This window comes from Mus caroli, unplaced genomic scaffold, assembly GCF_978045245.1.
Source record: "Mus caroli unplaced genomic scaffold, Mus_caroli_1 scaffold_4, whole genome shotgun sequence".
NCBI lineage: Eukaryota > Metazoa > Chordata > Mammalia > Rodentia > Muridae > Mus > Mus caroli.
Window position 1 is genome coordinate 148,172,009 of NW_028227259.1, and position 21,161 is coordinate 148,193,169.

General features: G+C 44.9%; 1 protein-coding gene across 1 annotated transcript in view; it reads left to right on the forward strand.

Moving 5' to 3' along the window:
• The first annotated feature begins 5,428 nt into the window (after positions 1-5,428).
• Cyth3 (cytohesin 3) overlaps positions 5,429-21,161 on the forward strand; it is a 95,540-nt gene continuing 79,807 nt past the window's right edge. Inside the window, exon 1 of the mRNA XM_085837413.1 lies at positions 5,429-5,634. Within this exon, the coding sequence (XP_085693539.1) occupies positions 5,601-5,634 (34 nt within the window). The 5' untranslated portion in view covers positions 5,429-5,600. The remainder of the gene's footprint in view (positions 5,635-21,161) is intronic.

The following is a 21,161-nucleotide window of genomic DNA, read 5'->3' on the forward strand; positions in this document are numbered from 1 at the left end:
TTTTCTGCGGTCATAATAACTTGAGTTTGGATGCCCCCAAAGTCCACATAAATAAATGTCTGATGGGTGTGGTGGCCCACCTGTAATTGCAGCCATAAAGGATCAAGATAGGAGTAGTGAGGTGTAGCTACACCTAGAGATCCTTTCTCAAAAACTAAACAAAAACAGACAGAAGAAGCAAAAAAAACAAAACAAAACAACAACAACAACAAAACAAAAAAAAAAAACCCCACAGCATTTTAGTACTGTAGAAGAAAATTTAAGTTATAATAACAAGAATCAGTTAACGAAATAATTACTTAACAAAAAAAAGGCTGTCTAGCATGCCCGGATTTCAAGGACAAACAACTGGGCATAGCAGTCAGTCCAGTTTCCAAGTTTCTTTTCAAGTTTACCATGGAAAAGAAATGTGGCTGCCTTTGTTCCTGAAAAATAAAAAAAGGAGAAAAAAAAAAAGGGAATCAATCTAAAGTCAATGAAGTCGCCCCCAGTAACGTGAGGCTGGGGAACTGGGGAACTGCTGTCAACGCTGGGTTCCAGGGGGAAATGAGGCCAAGGTGGATGGCACTGAACCCTGAAAGGCAGAGCCTGAAGGACAGAGTGTCTGGGCTTTTGAAAATTTAATGAAGTCTGTGACTTGCCACATGAAATCCTCCTGTTTGCTTGGGCAGAGTGGAGCCTGGAGCTTGCTAATCTGTTCAAGATCCTCTCTAGTCCTAGGTAAAATTAGATTTCTTTTTTTTTGAAACCATTACTTTTCCTTTCGTGACTTTGAGCCCACAGGGAGCTAGCTGGCTTCTTCTTGGTGTGTTCCCCAAACTGGACCAGACCCCTGACCACATGTAACCTATTAGTCCAGTCCCGGTCTGCTGGTTGTCACCACTGTGTCTGTGTTCTTTGACCGTTATCAAAGGAGCTGGGAACTGTTCTGCCCGGGATCTGGCATCAGCCAGAGCTCAACAGTGTGGGCGGGCTTTTTCCTGATCATGCAAAGAGAAAAGGGTCAAAAGAAGAGGGTATCTGAGCGTTTTGGTGCACGCCTGTTAATTCCCGAATCTAGAAGGTTGGAAGGAGGCCACCAAGGCCAGCCTGGGTTACACAGGAGATGTTGTTAGGACGGGAAGGGAGAAGGAAAAAAAGAGAGAGGGAAGGAGGGAGGGAGAGAGACAGAGACAGAGAAAAGGCATAGATCATCCTCAGCTAGGTAGCAAGTTCAAGGCCACCCTGGACCACTTGAAAGATAGAAAAGGAGATAGGAGAGAGGGAAGGAATGAAGGAAGGAAGGAGGGAAGGAAGAAAGGAGGCAAGGAAGGAGGGAGGAGGAAGGGAAGAGAAACATTTTGTTTTAGGCAGGCCTTGGCTGTTGTGCTCTTAGTTCTGGAAGAGGCTTCTGTCTGCTTTCACAGACTTCCTTGGGCAAGAGAGAGATGAACATATTAAAAAAAAAATCCCAACCTCGATGGAATGTGCACATTCTTGATTTCTTCAACTATTTCCTCCATGGTTAAGAGACTGATAAATGGGTTTCAACATGTTTGCAGAGTGTCTTCCACTGCTTACGATCTGTCCCTCCAGCAATTAACTGGTGTTTTCTCCCCTTTTTACATGGCCACACCCTGCAGGAGAGTGTAGAGACCGATTACCATCTCTGCAAGGCTGAAAAGCCAGTAAGGCATGAAACAGCAAACGCAAGAATGGCTATAAATAGGACAGGGATCAAAATTATAATGCGGAGAGTGGGTACTTAGCATCTGCCCTGGGCTCCCTGGAACCAGAGTGGGGTGGGGGCGACTGGGATGGATAAATATTTCTATCATGGCTTCCTTGCTGATGCTCCCCTTCTCGTCCATCAATCCCAGGAAGACAGAGGCTGCATCCTTTTCATCTCTGTATTCTGAGCACCTAGATTGGAACTTAAGAGGTTCCTAAGGGGCCTGGAAGGTAGTTAGGTGGGTAACAATACCTACTGTCCTAGTTCTATCCCCTGGACAAGGGTTTGAGTCTGATTCCCCAAGGACTCACATGGTGGAAAGAGAGAATCAACTCTTGAAAGTTGTACTCTGCCTCCCTTATGTGTGTCACGTGTGTGCCCCCACACATACGCAATGAGGAAATGTAAAACAATAAAAGTGATACTTCTATCTATTTTCTGACCCAGTAATTGAACAGTGTGATAATTGTGTTCAATACAATTATCTTGGAGCATGTCTTCCCTCCCCTCCCCCCCCTCCCCTCCCCTCCCCTCTCATCCCCTCGTCTTTTTCTCTTCTCTTCTCTTCTCTTCTCTTCTCTTCTCTTCTCTTCTCTTCTCTTCTCTTCTCTTCTCTTCTCTTCTCTTCTCTTCTTTTCTTTTCTTTCCTTTTCTTTTCTTTTCTTTTCCAAGAGTTCTTTTACTTAAACATTTACTTAGAAAAATCTCAGTGCCCCAGCTGGCTCCGAATTGAAGGCAGCTGCTTCGCAACCTGAGTTGAATCCCAGGACTCACAAGGTGGAAGGGGAGAGATGGTTCCTGTAACCATGACCTTCACACCAGTGCCTTCGCACATATGCACTGCCCCCTACAAATAAATAAATATAAAATGTTTTAAATATCTGAGACAACCACTCAAAACCAGCTATAATCGAGTGCCTTAATGAGAGCGTTAAATGTCCCACTATGGAGGCACAACAGATATCTTTGTCGGGTTTATGAAATACCAGAAACATTACTTTTTAAAAAATCCATTTTTTTCTTGATATTAATACCTGTGAATTTCGAATGTCTCCTGATTTCTTTAATAAATGGCAGAAATGACACCCACAGCCTCTATTATTCTCCCAACATTCTTTTGTTTTGTTTGTTTTTTGAGACAGAGTTTCTTGGTGTGCCTTTGACTGTCCTGGAACTTGCTCTGTAGGCCAGGCTGGCCCCGAACTCAGAGATCTGCCTGCCTCTGTCTCCTGAGTGCTGGGATTAAAGGCGTGCGCCACCACCACCTGGCACACTGAGCCATCTTTTCTCCCAACATTCTTTCAGGCCTTGTCAAAATGGGGGCTCAGGCTAACCCATGGGGATAATACACATTGCTTACAAATAACTTGTGTATCCATTATACTAATGAGATTAGATTGGATGCTATCAGAAGCAGTTTTTTAGATGTACCTATAGACCAACTACAATCTAAGAAATAGAAGCATTAGGAATTAATATTAATATATCATATATTACATTATAATATATTAGATATAATTTAATTATTGCTACGTGTGCATATATGTATGTATGTGTGCATGGGTGTGTTATGGCTCACATGTGGAGAGGTCAGAGGACGACTTGCTAGAGTCCATTCTCTCCTCTTCCCATGTGGGTCCTGGGGATGGAATTTATGTGGTTGGGCTCTGCAGCAAGCACCTCTCCCCTCTGAGCCATCTCGCCAGCCCAGGAATTAATATTGAAAAGCATTTATAATTGATGAGTCTGAGTTCAAAGCTCCACCCTAGGACATTATCCTCTTCAAAGAGTGCTATCGTTTTTTTTCTCTCAGATGCTCTTATCTTGAGATAACAAAATGGACAGGATCAGGAAGCCACAGTTTTGTTCATCAGGACTTGAATCTACATCTCTTGACTCTCAGATCACTTCTCTATGGATTTGTACAAGCTGCTAAACATTTCATCAACTCGCAGAAGCCTATCTTACAGTCTAGGAGGCAACAGAATATCCGGGGTTATAATTCTTGATGTTATCAGGAAATTGGACTCTTTGAAACCATTCTTTAACCTTGAGCAAAAAGGTGAAGGCTGTCTGCTTTGATAGATGGACGATGGAGGAAGTATTCTTTGATTCAATGGGCAATTTGTAAATATAAAACAGTTGCTGGAAAATTTTATTACAGATGAGCCATCTCCTCCCTTATAATGTTTGCTTTTCTTTAATGCAATTTAATTCGAGCAGAAAGGCTTGGGAGGGCACACATGCAACGTTAAGGAGAAGTTACTGGAAACGAGACATACGGAATGAGAAAAACGAGCCATAGATTTGGAACAGGGGCGAACTGAGTCCGTCTGCCCAGCCCTGGGCTGTGCCCACGGGAAATTGAATTCAGAGCTCCTACTGCATCATAAATCCAGGGCAGCTGGCAGCAAGCCAAGGGAGACTAAAGCTCAACTGCACGGGCATCTGACGCCAGACTGGCCAACCCCTGTACTAATGCTTTCTGAGAGCCGAGCCCCAGCTGTGCTGGACTGGGGTTAGGGTTCAACAACATCACTATATTCATTTGCCAACCTAATACTTTGTTAATTCTAAAATGCATCCAATCCGCAGGAAAAATGAGACTCCATTATTATTATACACCCAAAGGATAAAAGGCTGGAATTACCCTAACATTCTGAGGGTAAAGAAGGGAGGAGGTGGGGGTGGGGAGAGTCTTCTCAAGGGCTCGTTTTCAGATGATGATGATGACTTCAGACAGAGACTCACTAGGTAGCCCTGGTTAACTTGGAACCCACTAAACAGACCAAACCCACTAAAATTTTGTTGAGATTGGCTTGCTGTGGTCAAAGGTATTTGCCACCGCACCCAGCTTTTATTATTTTTAAAATTATTTTTTAAAATAAACATTTAAAAAAAAGATTTATTTAGCTGGGCATGGTGGCTCATCCTTTTAGCTCCAGCATTCAGGAGTCAGAAGCAGGAAGATCTCTGAGTTCAAGGTCAGCCTGGTCTACAGAGAAAGAGTTCCATGACATTGATGGTTATGCAGAGAAACCCTATCTCAAAAAGTTTTTTAAAATTTTATTTTGTGTGTATCAGTGTTTTGCCCGCACATATATGTGTGCACTACAAGCATGCCTGATGTGTGAGGTATGAGTGTGCCAGATAACCGTCATATGAGTGCAGGTACCCTTGGAGGCCGGAAGTATTGGATCCTTTTTGTAGTCATAGTTACAAGGGTTCTGTGGGTGCTGAGAACCAAACTCTTCAAGAGCAGCGAGTGCTCTTAACAACAGAACTACATCCCCACACAATTATTACTGTGTGTATGTCATGTGTGGACGCCCACGCATGCTGCGGTCACAGTAAAACTTTATAGTCAGTTCTTTCCTTCTGCCTTTAAGTGGGGGGCCACTTGAGCCAATCATCAGCCTTCCTTTTCAGATAGTTTCTCACTCCTCTATGCATTTGCGAGTCGCAACCCTTAGCCATCAGGTTTTGTAGAGCAGGGCGTCCTCGTGCTCCTGATAGACCCGGCTTCCTCTCCAGGATGCTCTAGAGGGGCAGACATGAGGTTCGAGGGAGAGTGCTGCGCTGCAGGATCCAAGTCTCCTAGCTAAGCAGCTACTGCAGCTACTGCAAGGCCGGGCGGAGTCTGGTGGGCGGGACCGCTCGGCGTCTAGGCTCCGCCCACACCGACAGGGGAGGCGTGGTTTTGCGTCACGTGATGGCGCCGGAGCAGTGAGGCTCCGCCCGGCCCTCCGTGGAGGCCCGGCCGCGACCCGGGCCGCGCACGCTGAGGCGCTCTCCGGTTCTCCCCGCGACCACTTCTCCTAGTCCCGGCGTTCAGCCTAGTCGCTCCCGCCGGCTCCGGGCTCGCAGGCTGGCGGGGAGTGGCCTCAAGATGGACGAAGGCGGTGGCGGTGAGGGCGGCAGCGGTGAGTGATGGAGGTGTGGCCGGCTCTCTGGGCGGCCCTGAGGCCGAGGGTCGCGCTGTTGAGAGCCCAGGCTTGAGACGTGGGGCCGGGTGTCGGGTGGGGTGGCGGCGACCGTGGGGAGGTGCGCGGGGTAAGGCGGGGACGCGGGCTTCTCTGCCCTGGTGAGAGGACATGTCGGAGACCGCGGGGTCGTCGCCCAGCGCGGTCGCGGGTCGTGGGTTCGAGGCCGGGGTCTCCGCAGCACAGCTCCAGGTCGCCTTTCTGAGATGGGGCCACTCTGTGGGGCGACCTTCCTAGCGTCTCATTGCCAAGGGCGTCCACGCCCTCCCTAGCCCAGCTGTTTCGGACGGGCCCCTCTCCTTTTCAGCTCTCCTCAGGTGTCTGGAGCTTGGGAGCTCGTGGATGGGGAGGGGAAAGTTTTCAATTTGGAGGACTCGGGGCCCGGAGGGTGGGGTGGATCGGTCGGGGGAGAGGAGGAAGGTTGGAAGTCATGACCACGTCTCTGGTTTTTAGATCAGAAGTACTCATTGGGAATGGCATAAAGGACATGAGGGGCAGGCAGCTCCAGTCCAGGTCTGAGTATGCATTTTTATCAAATAGAAAAGAAAAAAAATGCTACAGAGAAGGGGTGGGGTTTAAAAATAAAGAGGGGGCCAAATAGCACAAATGATAGAATCATTGTCTAGCATGCCCAGGACGCTGAGTTTGATCCCCAACACCACCAAATGGAAAATATAATTAAGAAATTAAAGGGGTCAGGTGGGATTCCTTTAAAGCCGAGGGTGGGATGCGGGAGCCACAGCAGCGAGACTGTTAGACTCCTGGACAGGTGCCTGTGACAGACACCCTTCCAGAGGTGAGCTATCAGTTCTCCGTGTTGTTCAGGCTGTATGTATGTGCCTGACTTTGAGAGTTCCACCCTGCTGCAAATGAGCCGGTTGCAAATTACTCAACGGAGTACAGATTCCTGTTGTGTCATTTCATGAATTTGGTTTCCCAAAACATCGAAGAGTCACCGTTTGTGGAGTGGGGCTTTGCCTGAAGTAAGCAAAGGGTTAATGATGTACCCGTCATTTTTACCCAAACACCCCAAGTTGAAGCTGTCTGGACTTTGAGGAACGATCTTCCTTTTTTGCTGACAGAATGATCAGAATCCCATGTAATAAGGGAGTGTTTAGGGGGAAAAAGAAGTCTTAATTACAGGCTGCTGGAGCAGCTGCCTGTAAGAATCAGCAGTATTGAAGACTTCCTCGTGAAGCGGTTAATCAAGGTGCCTTCTAGAATTCCAGAGCTTGTCAGATTTTTTTTTTTCTTCCCTGTGAAAGAGACAAAGTGGCTGGGCTGTAGGAAGTTGGCACTCCTCGTGGCATTTGCCAAGTTCAGTTCTCATAGTAAAAGCCAGGGGTAGCACAGTGGCATCGAGTGGGTGTTTTGTTTATGAAAAGAAAGAGCCCAGTTGCAAACCCTCCTACATACCGGCTGCCGGTCTGGAGGCACTGGGTCCCTGAGGATGCCTTGCCTTTCGCCTATAGTACAGTCTGACATTGTCGTTTAGAAAAAAAAAGACAGTGGCAATTTGACGTTGGGATCCAGGTAGCTAGCAGAGCTGGCGATTGCTCTGCAGGTGCTGCACAGTCTGTTGAGTCAACACGTGGCTGAGATGAAGGTAAAAGCAGATACAGTGGGGTAAACTTAGAAGCCAGTGTGCTTCAGCAGTTCATAGAATTTAGAAGTATAATAAAGGTCATTATTAAAGTGTCAAAAAGACTTAAAGCTATCTCTGGACTATCAATATCTCTGGGTATATCAATATACCAGAGGATGTTAAAATTAAAAAAGATGTTATATTCAATGATACTGTATTCCATGGTAAAAAGTTTAAAAATGAGAAACAGTAACGGCTGTCAGGTAAGATTACTTCAGGGAGACATTACAAGTAATGCGGACAGCTGGAGTTGACTCTTGGGGAGCCACATGGGAACTGACGCCCACAGTTGTCTTCTGACCTCCTTAGGCAAGCAGCAACAAGCTTGTGCATACACACAATCTTAAAAAGTAACCAAGAATAAGCAGTTATTTTGTACATTATGGTCTAAAGAGTGTAAAGACTGCTATCATTATGGATTTTTCTTGAATAATAACACATGCTTTCAAATTTGAAAAAAAAAAACACCTCAGCTTATGAAAGATTTGGATATTTTAAACATACAGGATGATTTAATCCACCTTCCTGGAACATTTGACAATGAAGAGATTTATTGATTTTTTTTTTCTACTGAAATGCCAGACAGTGTGCTATGTGATAGGAAACAGCTTTTTAACTTTTATTGATTTAGCTTATCAAAAAAAAAAATCTTTCCTCCTCACATTATGGAAAGATACTTACGGATGCTTTTGGCAGTCTTAGAGCTTCGAACCCAGTGAAAATCTCTCACAACTTAAAAATGTGAGTTACTGTATACTTTACTGTGTGAACTTGATGGCCTCTGTGTGACCCTTGATCTGTGGAGATTTGAAGTTCACATATAGTTCTTGTAGTAATCCCATTTCCATTTTCAAAACAACTGCTTTGCTTAAAGAAAAGATTTTGTTTTGTTCTGTTTTGTTTTTGTTGGCCCTTTGATAAAACTGTTGTAGTTACAGGCAGTTACAAAGCAGAGCATTATTTGGCATATCATTAGAGTATAGGAGAGCCTTTAATCTACATCTGGGACCCCTGTTTCAGCTTTCTTAGAAGATTAAAAAAAAAAAAAAAGCTAAATTTATTCAAATAGACCAAAAGTGATTGGAAAGATTTTCTTTATTGCTATTGTGTTGGTCAGGCAAAAAGGACTTCAGAAATTGTAGTTTTGATAACTGAACTTTTTGTCCAGGCTTGAATTATTTGTTCTTTGCCGTGTGCGATAAGGAAGGGATGGTGCATGAATGGCTGGGGGGCGGTTACCAGGCGGGGCGAGTGGGGGTACAAGATTACAGGAACACATTGTTCCTTGTAGTGTGTGCAGAGTGTAGTTAAGGTGTTTCTCCTTCCAGATTATCTAGAACAGTTCTTGAACCAGGCCTCTACTGGCTAGTTTGGCTTTGTGCTGTTGCCAGATCCATGTTTCTGAATGTGCTGTTGGGACAGATGAGGTGATGGGTCTGACTTGTACCCGCGGCAGCTCCCGTCTGTGTGGGTGCAGGCGCAGTCTGTGCTCAGGCGCTCTGAAGTTCAGGGAACTCAATAAACACGAAAGAAAAGCTGGGTTGAGAGCCCAACTTTAACCTATCAGTCAAGTGCTAAGCCTGAAGTTCGAAAACACTGTTGGTAAGGCCTTTAGCCTTTGCTGGCGGCACTGCAAATTAGTCACAGCTCTCAGGAAGGGTTAATGTACCCTGCCTGGGTCCTGTTGGCTCAGATCTGTTTCTTGCTCTTGCCTTGGGGAGGGACGGTGACCTGCAGGTGCATTTCCCAGACATTTCTGGGAGTGGTCTTGCCGGCTGGGTTTGGCCAGTGGGAGCTACTGGGGAGTTTGGAAGCTGAAGGAAGGAGAACCTAGGTTCTCCTGTAAAGGTTCTTGCCCCAGGCCATGTCCCTGCAGCTGCTCCTCCTTTATTCTTGCTCCTGCTCCTGCCACAGGGTCTCTGCTTCTCTAACTCCTGGCTTTCCTAAGCTCCGAGCTCTGGAAATGCCTTCTGTCTTCAAACTCCCAACAGAAGGGAGAGCTGGTGGCTCCTCCTGGTCTCTGCGTTGTCTTACTGTTTCCTGTTTTTCTGTCACATGCGTAACCAATTCCCTAGGCCAATTTCCCTCGACTTCAGAGCCTTAAAGAGATGGCTGTTTACCCTGTTTAGACCCTGGTATCTATGGGAAATGCAGGACACTATCTTTTAAAATCACGCTGTAAGTCCTCAGACCCAACTGTGCAGTTCTAGGAATTTAATGTGGGAATACATTTGTGTTTGTGTGAGGCAATAAAAGCAAAAGATTATTCATTGCCTTGAATGTCTTATCAGCAGAAGACTCGGGAGAATAAATTCTTAATATAGGGGATGGTGACCGAAGCTACAGAGTTGAGGAAAGAGGCAACTGAGTTGATACAGACACACCTCCATAATGTTTTGCTAAACTACAGAAGCAAAGTACGAAAATATAAATTGTGTGCTAGTTTCTGGGTTTTGTTTTTGTTGTTTTTTGTTTTTTAAGGAAGTGCTTGTAGATGAATGACCATTTTCTGGAAGGTTAAACAAAGATCTAAGAACAATGATCACCTGTTCAGACAGGTTGATGAATTTAGACAGGGAGGAAATGTTTCATTCTCTGCCTTTTTATTTCTCAAAATTGGATAAAGTTGAAATAAATCTGTCCGCACCTTGCTAAGATTAGAAAACAAGTTCTTGGGAAAAGTATTTTTCTGTGCTAGTCAAAACCGCCCCCACCTTCTTTTGTTGGGCACAGGGGATGTCTCTAATTCCTGTGCTTGAAGGCTGAGGCAGGGGGCTTGCAAAGAGTTTAAGTCCAGCCTGAAGTACAGAGTGGGTCCTAAGGACAGTGTGGGCTACAGAATAAATCCTTCTCAAAACAAAACAAACAAAAAACTGTCTCTACGAGCCCAGGGCTGGTGGGCTCGCCTTTAATCCCAGGCCAGAAGCAGAGGCTGGCGAGTTTCTATGAGTTTGAGGTCAGTCTTATATACATAGTGAGTTCTGGGTCAGCAAGGACTATGTAGAGAGAACTTGTTTCAAAAACAAAACAAAATACCCCAAGACAAAACTCTCAAAGCAAGCAAAAAATAAAATACCATCCCCTACAAGAGAAAGGAAGACATCTCCTTTTACAAAGAGATTTACATCTTAAAACTTAATTATTGAGTATAATAGAGTATGCACCCTGCATGCGTCCTGTGTGTGTGGACAGCAGTAAGCACTCTACTCTTGAGGATTTACGCTGGGACACTTGCTTTTATATTAAGCCTTGAGCGGGCTCGAGCAGTAATGCAGGTTGTGATATGGTCTGTATCAAGTGGCAGTTCCTGTGCTTGCCACAGGGCAGTCATCATAAGTAAGGCAGGGGGGCTTCCTGTGTTCATGGAACTTACGTTTGCATGGCGAGACAGATTTAAACGGTAACTAGATTTCTAAAATAATCAAAAATTATTCTAAATGCCTTGAAAGACATGAAGAGATGACCAGAAGGGTGTTGGAGGTGGGGCATGGAAGGTGGGGGAGGTGGGAGAAAGCCATTGGCCTAGACAGCCTCTTGGAGGAAGGACTCCTTCAGGGTCAGCCTGAGGGGCTGGTGAGCCAGTGTGTGGTGTCACTCACAGGGCAGGAAGTCCATTTCAAACAAGACAACATGATTAGATTTATGTTTCAATAATTTTATCTAGTGTTTATACACTGCTCTTTGTCAGGTCCTGTCTTTTGTGCTTTCCATATCTTGATTTGCCACACTGCCAAGTATTACTAGCCACAGACAGAAAAGTGGAGGGAGAGGGGAAGCTGAGTAGTTTGTTTCAAATGTCACAGCTGCTGAGTGGTGGAGCCATGCCTGACTTTTATCTGTGTTCTTGTTTGAGTCTGTTTCTTTCTTTCTTTTTTTCTTTCTTAAGACAGGGTTTCTCTGTGTAGCCCTGGCTGTCCTGCAACTCACTCTGTAGACAGAGATCCACCTGCCTCTGCCTCCCAAGCACTGGACCTAAAGGCAGGCCCTGTCACAGCCTAGCTTGAGTCTGTATGTATGTTTTTGTTTTTTTTTTTTTTTTTTTTTTTTTTTTTTTTTTTTTTTCGAGACAGGGTTTCTCTGTGTAGCCCTGGCTGTCCTGAAACTCACTCTGTAGACCAGGCTGGCCTCGAACTCAGAAATATGCCTGCCTCTGCCTCCAGAATGCTGGGATTAAGGGTGTGCGCCACCACACCCGGCTGTATGTATGTTTAACCATTGCCCACCTTGCCCTTTTAGGACAGGTATTCCTGGGTCCCAGTGAAGAATGGGTTGGAGGAAGAACCAGGTGTGTGGGCACAGTGAGGAGGTTGTCGTGGTGCAGGTGACAGTTAACATCAGCTGCAGGATCAAGAAGCAGTGGGAAAGGGGTGAAAGACCATGGGACTTGTCTCCATACAAAGCTGCGTGCTCTGGAGGCCGAGGCCAAGGCCAGCAGGCATCTGTGAGTTCTGGGCCAGCCTAGTCTGTAGAGTGAGACTGTGATTCAGAGCAGACAGACAAACCATCGTGCACAATACATAATGTCTCCATCTCTCAGAATTAGTATACTGGCTGTTGACAGTGTGTGGTATGACTTTAGGTATTATTGCAGGTAAGTCCCTTCATCTTTGTATATAGCAGAGGCTTGACCCTCTGTCTCAGTGTATAGCAGCAGCATCCTTCTGGATACTCCAGCCAAACATAGGGTGCTATCTTTTACTTCTTTGCCTTAGCCTTCAAACACCCTCCCCCACCCAGCTCCTCGTCCTTGTTTACAGCCAGAGTATGTTCCACCACCCCAGCATCTATTAAAGTACATACATTAGGATATATACTAATGTATGTACTTTAATATATGCTAAATAAAAAGCCCTTTTGTTCTCCTTGACCCCTTTGTAAGTTTTTTTTTTTTTTTAATTTGTTTTGCTTTGTTTTTGAGACAAGTTCTTACTATATATCCCTGGGTGTTTTAGAACTCAGAGACCTGCTTGCCTCTGCCTCCCAAGTGCTAATATTAAAGGCATTTGCCATTACATCTGGCTCCTGTATAGCCCATCTACTTTAAAAAGAGTTTGCTGTTTGTTTGTTTGTTTGTTTGTTTGCTTTTTAAATCTGTGCTGTGTATGTGTGTGCCTGCCCACCTGTCTCCGTATCTGTGGAGGTCAGAAGAGAGTGTTAGATCCCTTGGAAGTAAAGTTAGTAGGTGGCTGTGAGCCTCCTGACATGGGTGCTGGGACCTGAACGTAGGCCTTCTGCAAGAGCTGCGAGTGCTCCCTAGCCCCAGGTCTTGCTAGCTCAACATTTTCCCACTCCCTTATCCCTTCACTCCAGGTACACCTCCTGGGTTCTGCCAGGTAACCCCTGCCTCAGGACCTTTCTCAGCTGCCCCCAGGCTTTTCCTGCTGGCCAGCTGCACCTGGTGCCTTCCGGATTTCATTCAGAATCTTGTGACTGCTGTGTCTCCTTACTGTGGAGCCCTCCCTCAGGCAGCCATCCAGCATCACCCAATGTCAGTCTTCCCTTTTCTCCGTTCTCAGTTTCTTCTTTGAGTTCCACTCCTCAGTACTCAGCACCCCTTGCCCATCGTGTATTTATTTATAGTCAACTTCTCTCATAGAGTGTAAGCTCTAGCCAGGCGTTTTGGCATATGCCTTTAATCTAAGCTCTTGGGCGTTAGAGGCAGGAGGGCCTTTGTGAAAACGGCTACACATCGAGATCCTGTCTCAATAAAATAAAATAATTTAAAAGAAGGTAGGTTGTGTGGATGAAGAAATATTTTATGCTGCCATGCCTTTAAGATGTAAAATACCACTCTGTGCATCTTTTGTACATCAGGCCTCAGTAACATTACTTACTTATTTTGATATGGTCTGTATGTGCACGTGCATGTCTGTGTATGTAGAGGCCAGAGGTTGATGACTGGTGTTTCTCACACCATACACAAGAACTATTCAAGGGCTCTCCACCTTTAAACAATTTTATTTTTATTTCATGTTTGTGTTCCTTGAATATGTGTACATGCAGTGCCCACAGAGGCCAGTAGAGGGCGCAACTTCACTTGTGACTGGTGTTTCAGATGGTTGTTAACCATTGCATGAGTGCTGGGAATTGAACCCACACCTTTTGGAATAGTAGCCAGTGCTTTTAACTGCCGAGCTACCTCTCCATCCCCTTCGACTGTTTTTTGAGAAAGTTGCTCACCGAACCCAGGTCTCACCAGTTGGCTGTTGAACTCCTGGGATTTGCCTGTCTCTGACTCCCCAGCACTAGGCCTGCAGATATGCAGGATCTTGCCTAGACTTTTCCTGGGTGCCTGTGCAGCAGGCCCTTCACCACTGAACTATCTCCAGTTGTCACACTGCAGGTCAGTGTGGTTCCCACTGATTCCTCCAGAGGTGTGTGTTTATGTACGTCTCCTTTTTAACGATGACACTGGTGTGGGCTCTATGGATGCTTGGCAGTGTGCATGTAAGTGTAAGACGACCCACCTAATGGTACAGGGACTTTTGTTTGCTGCTTTTAACTTCCCCCACATTCTGTCTTTGTCCCGTCTTGAACTCTGACTTGCTGATTTTCTATTGATGTGGTTACAGACAGCATTGAGATGAGCTCTGTAGGCTTGCATCTCTTCATAAATGTGTGAGGCTTTTTGGATCTGTTGTTGTTTCTGCGTCTGTGTTGGCATCACAGCCAGCGGTTATGGTTTTCCTGCTTTGGGTTTCCCTACATTTCCAGCAGATTGCCTTCTCCTTAGGATCTGGTGAGTGGGACTCTGATTTCCCAGCAGCCCCAGCATTTTAGTCCACATTGGTGCTCTGGCTCTTATCCTAAATGTCCACCTGCCTCAGGAGTCAGATACATTGATGTATCCTTTTTTCTTTGTAATTAGATGGGTCTTTTGTCTGGACCTATGTCTGCACACCGGAAGAGGGTGTTGGGACCCACTAGAGACGTTGTGAGCTACTGTGTGAGTGCTGGGAATTGAACTCAGGACCTCTGGAAGAACAGGTTGTACTCCCAGCCTCGGAGCCACTGCTGCAGCCCCACAGCTGTAGCTCTTGCTGCTTTTCTAGGGACACACTAACAGTTTGGAGGGGTTAGCAGTGGAAGATGATTTGGGGTTTTTAGCTTCTGTGAGTAGGCTTAGAGAGCAGAAGAGAGGGTTCATGTGTGTGTTTTGTCAAAAATGTCTTTGCCTTCTCTACCTTCAAAGGCTGTTTTTATTGAGTATCAAGTTAATTCCCAAGGTGCTGGGAAGGGACAGTTTGTTTTGTCCATTGCCATGCATGGGCTGCAGTGTCTCTGGAGGAACCTGCTCAGGCTCACTGCTCCTTTGAAGCTAGTATGACTCTCCGCAGCTCACCTTCGGCCGTCTTCTTGTTTGCCTGTCAGCTGTGTTGGGCCCGAGGTGGCTTCCCTCTGATCTGTCCTGCCTGGGATGAGTTGCTGCTGCTGCTGTTTTTCTTCTTGGAAGGGCCATGCCAAGGCTTGATCTTAAATACGATGTGCAGAATTCTTGGTCATTGTCTCTTCATTGATCCTTCTCCTGGAATACTGATTGCATGTAATTAGGTGTGTCTTCTGTGTTGTCGTGTGTGTACATGTGAGACTAGTTTCTGTGCTTCTCATTATTTAAAACTCTGTGTGTATGTGTGTGTGCACGTGCATGTATTTGTGTGTGTGCATGTGCGTGTGAGAGACATATTTCTGGAGTAATCAGTTTGTATGGGGAGCAAAAGTGACTCCTTATGCTGAGAGTATAGGTGAGCCCCCTCACTGCTTCAGCAGCACGGGTAGGAGCCACCCCTTGGAAAGAGGTCGATGAGCTTCAAGAAGCTGATGGAAAGTTTTGGAGGAAGTGTGTTTGTCAGTTTGTAATACAGGTCTGTATTACACAGGACAATTGTTAAGTGAAAAACTTTTTTGGGGTTTTGCCCCCTGCTTTTTTGGGACAGTTCTCTACTGTGTAGCCTTGTTTTGCTGGAGCTTGCTATGTAGACCAGGCTGGCTTCAGAGTCACAGAGCCTGGAGAGGCTTTTGGCTATCCAGGAGCTAGAGATACAAGGCAGTTGTGAGCTACCAATAGATCCTAGGAGCTGACCTTTGGTCCTTTGCAAAAGCAGTGAGCGTACTTAACTACTGGGCCAGCTCTCCAGCTCTTTAAACGGTCTTAAAAGTAGATTTTATCAACCCAGCCTAAAATCTGCTGAAGATACATAAAATATTTTGACTTTTTGGGAATACAGTGAATGATTTAAGCAAGGGTGGGAAATACCTCCTGTCTTCGTCAGACTTTTGAAGTTAACTGCGCTCATGAACTTTAGAGCTGTTGTCTGGCTTTCCAGTAGCGTGATAAGATAGACTGGGGGTTCAGAAATGTTTCCTACTCTGCCTGGAGACCGCCCAGTACGCTTTCTATTTCAGATAAATGTCTGTCAGCCCTGAGTAAACATTAGGAGAGACCTACTCAAGTCAACTTAGTTGGCCAAGATGATTCTGTAATTTACTTTCACAGAGCAAATTGACTTTCTGGGCTGTCTCAGTTCTAGTAAGTCACCAAGAACACTGTTCAAATAGGGGAGGATAAAGCTCCAGGCCTGAGCTCTCAGCAGGGCTCTAGTCAGTGCTGGGCTTCTTTCGTTTTTTTGTTTTTTCCCCTTTTGACAAACATACTTCTGTAATTGATAAATAAGCTCAGAAATGTCCCATAACACTAAGCATTTTGATGATGACTGAAAGGTAATTACTAATTGCCCTCCCCCTGTTTTCATCCAGATGTTTGGCAACTTAGAGCAAACAGTCTGACTGCAGTCTTAAATTCACTTTCATGGGAACATATAATATTCCCCGTTTACTTTGGACAGCGGCATTTCCTATTTCTGTGGACAGATGCATATGAAACACATGCTCTTGGAGTGGCGTTTGCGGTCCCCTGAGGATTCTCGGAAGGAGGAAATGGGCTGACCTATTTGGTTGCTATGAAGTAAAAACAGTCTTGTTTTCTTTCTTTCTTTCTTTTTTTTTGTGAACATCTGGGTTGCATTTATTATTTCACATTCTGGAGGTTCTTTAAAAACCACAATTTGATAATGTGAGGGTTCATTAAAGCAGCAACTATTTAGCTATTTCTAGAGTTGATTTAAATAATAGGGTGGCTGATGGAATTAAGTAATTTTTTTCTTTTCTATAAAGCAGTACCTAAGTCATGCTCTGTGAGTTGAAACCATAAAACCAGGACCTAGGTATTGGTGGGAGAGGAGCAGGAGAGAAGGATTAGTGAGCAGCCTGTTCATTCCTCTGCTGCCTGCTTCTGGGAAGTGTATCATCATTGCTGTGTTTGCTCTCCTGCCACAGCTCCACCCTGTTTTCTTCTTGTGCACAGAACCAGGAGTTGTGCAGAGGCTATCTCCCCATCAGGACACCACAGAGTCTGATAGTCCGGCTATTCTGCTTATCACCAGCCCCGGGAGGTGGGCCAGCACAAAGGGGTTTCTTGGGGGAAATTTCTCATCTTAAATAACTACATGAGGGATATGGTTCTTTTCATTACACTGAGCTTCCTTGAGCTCTGATGGCTAGCCAGTTTGTAGGCATGGTATCCTTTATGCCTGAGTTCTGAGCCCACATTCTCACATATTAACCCCTCCTGTAGCATTGTTGTCTCTATATTTCCTGTCACACAGGGCAATAGGTTCCTTATTAGAATGGCCAGGAAGAGGTGTTGTCTCTTAGAGTCAGAGGTGACAGGCCTGAGGCGGTGGGGCAGCAGGGAAGCTTCCGTGTCTCTCGCTCGCACTCAGCGAGGATTACATTGCTGTAGAGGGCCGAGTGAAAGGTATTCTCCTTTTCTGTGAGTATATTAATCATGTATGTTTTCTTTCTAAAAACTGAGGTAGGTGATATTTTCTTTTTGAGATTGACACTTTGTTCTTCTGCATAAAATATATAAACAAAATTATGTTTTCATATGCTTAGGATGTATTTATAGTTGCACTTGGCAGACATTTATGATTATGGTTCTTTCAAGCATATATATATTTTAATGCAGTGAGGAATAGTGGAGCAGGCATGGGCAACATCACATGCTGTTAGAAGACAGACTCCCTTTCAGTTCTTAGCAGAGAGGAAATAAAGGACAATGATCAAGAATGCCTTTTGCCAAATTTCATTAATTAGATTAAAATTTTTTTGAGTTGAAGAGATCAGACAAATGAATTCATTTTTGTTTGTGTTAGAGTATGGGAAAGTAGAGGATTGTAGCGTCTTTTAGAGTCTGGCCTGCTCCCATGACAAGTCTGTACATCCACGTGTGGGAGGGAGGCTGAGTGAGTGCAGACCCTGGTGCAGTACAGACTGCATTGTTGAGAGAGAGCATGGATGGTGTGAGAAGGGATGCCTTTCACGGGCAGAGAGTGAGAATCGTCATGTGGGACAAGCCTCTAAAACTGCATTTCCTCAGGAGTGTGGCTGCCTGTGATTCCCAGAGTAAAGTGATTCCAAAGCTTTTCGTTCTTCTGTTTTAAAGACTGGCTCTTGCTAGCTTCTCTCCTCTGAAACAGGGCTGGACTCTATGCTCGTCACGTGGGTAACGGAGGGCTCAAGCTTCCTTCCCTTCCTCCCTTCAGATTGCTCTGCCTCTTCTACCTCTCAGTCCCCAAGCCTTGTCCCATGGCCTTCACTCCTGACGACAACCATTAGCAGAGCAGAGTCAAAGTAGGACATGTGTGTGCCACCCTCCTGTGGCTGCTGGGGTAGCAGTTCTGTTTCATAAGATGCCTGGTAATATGGCTGGACATGCAGAACATGACTAATCTTTCTTTTTAAATCTGGAAAGAGCATACGCTCTTCCCCTGGGATCCTGCCGCTATTAAGGCTTTGACATTTAGTTTTTAGATTTTAAGACTCTGTTAGCCTTCACATTGCCGCTACCTTTCTCCTTCACAGTACAGGATAGTTGGTCTTCCTGTCCATTTTTATGGATTATTTTGGTCTTGCATCTGAAGAGGGATGGAGACCATCTATTTTAGAAGAGTTTTACAAGTTCCACATCAAGAACTTTTATTTATTTGACTTTCCTGATTTAGTTATAAAAGGTTTTGATAGGGCAGAAAAGAATTCAGTCTGGCTAGGCGGACTCAGTAGCTGAGCAGTGTGAGGCTCTGGGCTCCATCCTCAGCACAGCCATAGTGAAGCACGGAGCAGTGGCCCAGGAGCCTGAGAATGTGGGAGTGTGCTTTCAGGGCTGCTGCTGCCTTAGAGGAACAAGTGGCTGGTTTTTGTTTTGCTTTTAGTAGGTTAGTGGTGAGCGATTTCAGGAACAGGTTTTCACAGGTGTAGCTTTTCAGTAACTAGAGAGTTGTAAAGTGCTGGTGGTAGGGCTGCTCCGCCAGCCACTAAGAGAGAGGAAGAAGGCTGGCAGGCTTGGGCTGTCACATAAAAGTCGGAGAACGTGGCTTCTAATCTGTGTGGATTGAACTTCATGTTCGTAGTTCTTAATGTGTTGAACATGCCTTTCTCTTACTTCCATGTACAGATCATTACTTCCATAAGTTAATTGGCCTCTGGAACTGTAGGATTGCCACAGCACCTGAGCCTTTTCTGTTACCAGCCTTCATCTTCATGACTGACATGGTAGGAATCGTGCTGCTGGAGATAGCTGAGCAGCCATTTCTTCTTAAGACACCTCCTGTTATCCAGACTGACCCGTTTCCCATATCAATCCTGTCCTTTGTGGTAGAAGCGTCGGCTGTAAAGTCTGAGGCTTTGGAGTAAGTCTGTACTTAGTGTGCTTGCATACATAAACATGCTTGTGGACATGGTGAACCGAGTAGTTGCGCTTGGCATTGACATATTCATTGTCTCTACCTTCCTGATGGGTGTAAGTTGCTTTCCTTGAGCTTCAGATTTCTCATATGTGCAGTGAATGTTCAGAGCTCTAAGTGAATCTTCAAACAGTGGACAGACATGTCTGCCAGTCCTCAGTGTGTTAGCCCCTTACCTGCCCCAGGCCACAGGCAGACAGTGAGCTGGAGTGGCTTCTGTTGGGTGCAGGAGAAACTTGTGATTTGTAAGCTAAGTAGTTTTTATCTCTACCCTTTGTATTCTGCATGTCTTTAAGTATACATGTTTGGAAAGACAACTACGACAAACAGCCCTGAATGTTTCCCTCTGAGCCGGTAAGGTCAGAGTCAGCAGTTCAGTCAGCTTTCATTTGTTTGTTTTCTGCATCTGAACTGCCGACATTTTGTTCATTCTCCTCTTTATATCATTTAAATGGTCATGTGTGTGTATGTATGTGTGTGTATGTATGTGTGTGCATGTGTGTGTGTGTATGTATGTGTGTGTGTGTATGTGTGTGTGTGTGTGTATGTGTGTGTAGAGAAGCTATATGAAAGTAACTTCTAAGTATCATTTCATTTTCTCCATAAATAATTAAGTATCTGGCTTGCTGTGGACACTCTTCGGTAGAATCAGCAACCATGGTTCCACTTAAAGAGTAACAGCAATTCCCAATGGACCTGGGGCTCAGGCTTGTGATCTCAGCACTTGGGAGACTGAAGCAGGAGGCTGCCCATCTATCTAGTAAGTTTTAGGCCAGCCTGGACAAGTAGACAGTCAGACTTTGTGTCAAGCATGCGTGCACATGTGCACACACACACACACACACACACACACACAGATTTCATAGTATTTTACATAATAATCCAAGTTCAGTTAGCTCCGATTGTTCAAGCTATTTTTCTTTTTAAGCCTTACTTGTTTATTTTTTGTATATGAGTGCTGTGCCTGAATGTTTATCTGTATGTTGTGTGTGTCCCTGGTACCCGTGGAGGCCAGAGGAGGATGGTAGATCTGCTGGGACTGGAATTACAGAAAGTTGTAAGTTGCCATGTGGGTTCTGGGACTCTAACCTGGGTCCTCTGGAAGAGGAGCCAGTGCTCCCAACTGCTGAGCCATCTCTCAGCCGCACTGTTTATTTTTTTTTTACATATTTAGGTCTGATTAAGATTTACATCATATGGTTTTTCAGTTTCCCTTTTTTATGATGAGTATAGTCCTACTGCCTAATATTCTTTGCATACTGTAGACTAGATTATCCATATGAGCTAGAGAGATGCTCTAAAGACTTAGTTTCTTCTTTAATGCCACTTTCATTACAAATATGTTAAAATCATTGTATAAATTCAAGGTCAAAGTTGTATTCATTTCTTGTGTTTTTTTTGGTAAATGTGGCCTAAGTTGGTCACCAGAAGAAGTGACTAAATGACTCAGATTCCAGTGGGGTGTGTGTGTGTGTGTGTGTGTGAGAGAGAGAGAGAGAGAGAGAGAGAGAGAGAGAGAGAGAGAGAGAAAGGGAGGGAGAGAGAGAGAGAGAGAGAGAGAGAGAGAGAGAGAGAAAGGGAGAGAGAGAGAGAGGGAGAAAGAGAGAGAGCAAGCGAGTACGCTTGGAACTGGCCAATGGCTTGTTAGACTCACATCCATGTGAAGGTGATTTCTTGTCTGGCTTGACATAGTGAAGATTTTATTTGAATATTTGGCCAGGGTTTTATAATGAAATGGACTATAGGACTGGAGAATTTAGACAAAGTGTAGTTATATAGCATAAAAGAAATATTTGCCGTTATATCCTTGGATATAGAGCACACTAAATTCTCTCAGGAAATGATCTTTCTTTCTTCCCTCTCTCTTCTCAGTCTTTAAAAAAGAAATGAACTTTAGCTGCAGCTGAAGCCAATACAGGATCCAGCTGTAACTTTTTGCTGTTGTTCTTACATCCGGTGATGGTCATAGCAAAGTCATTGTATGAAAATTCAATAAAGGAAAAGGGCAGGGTGGGAAAAGA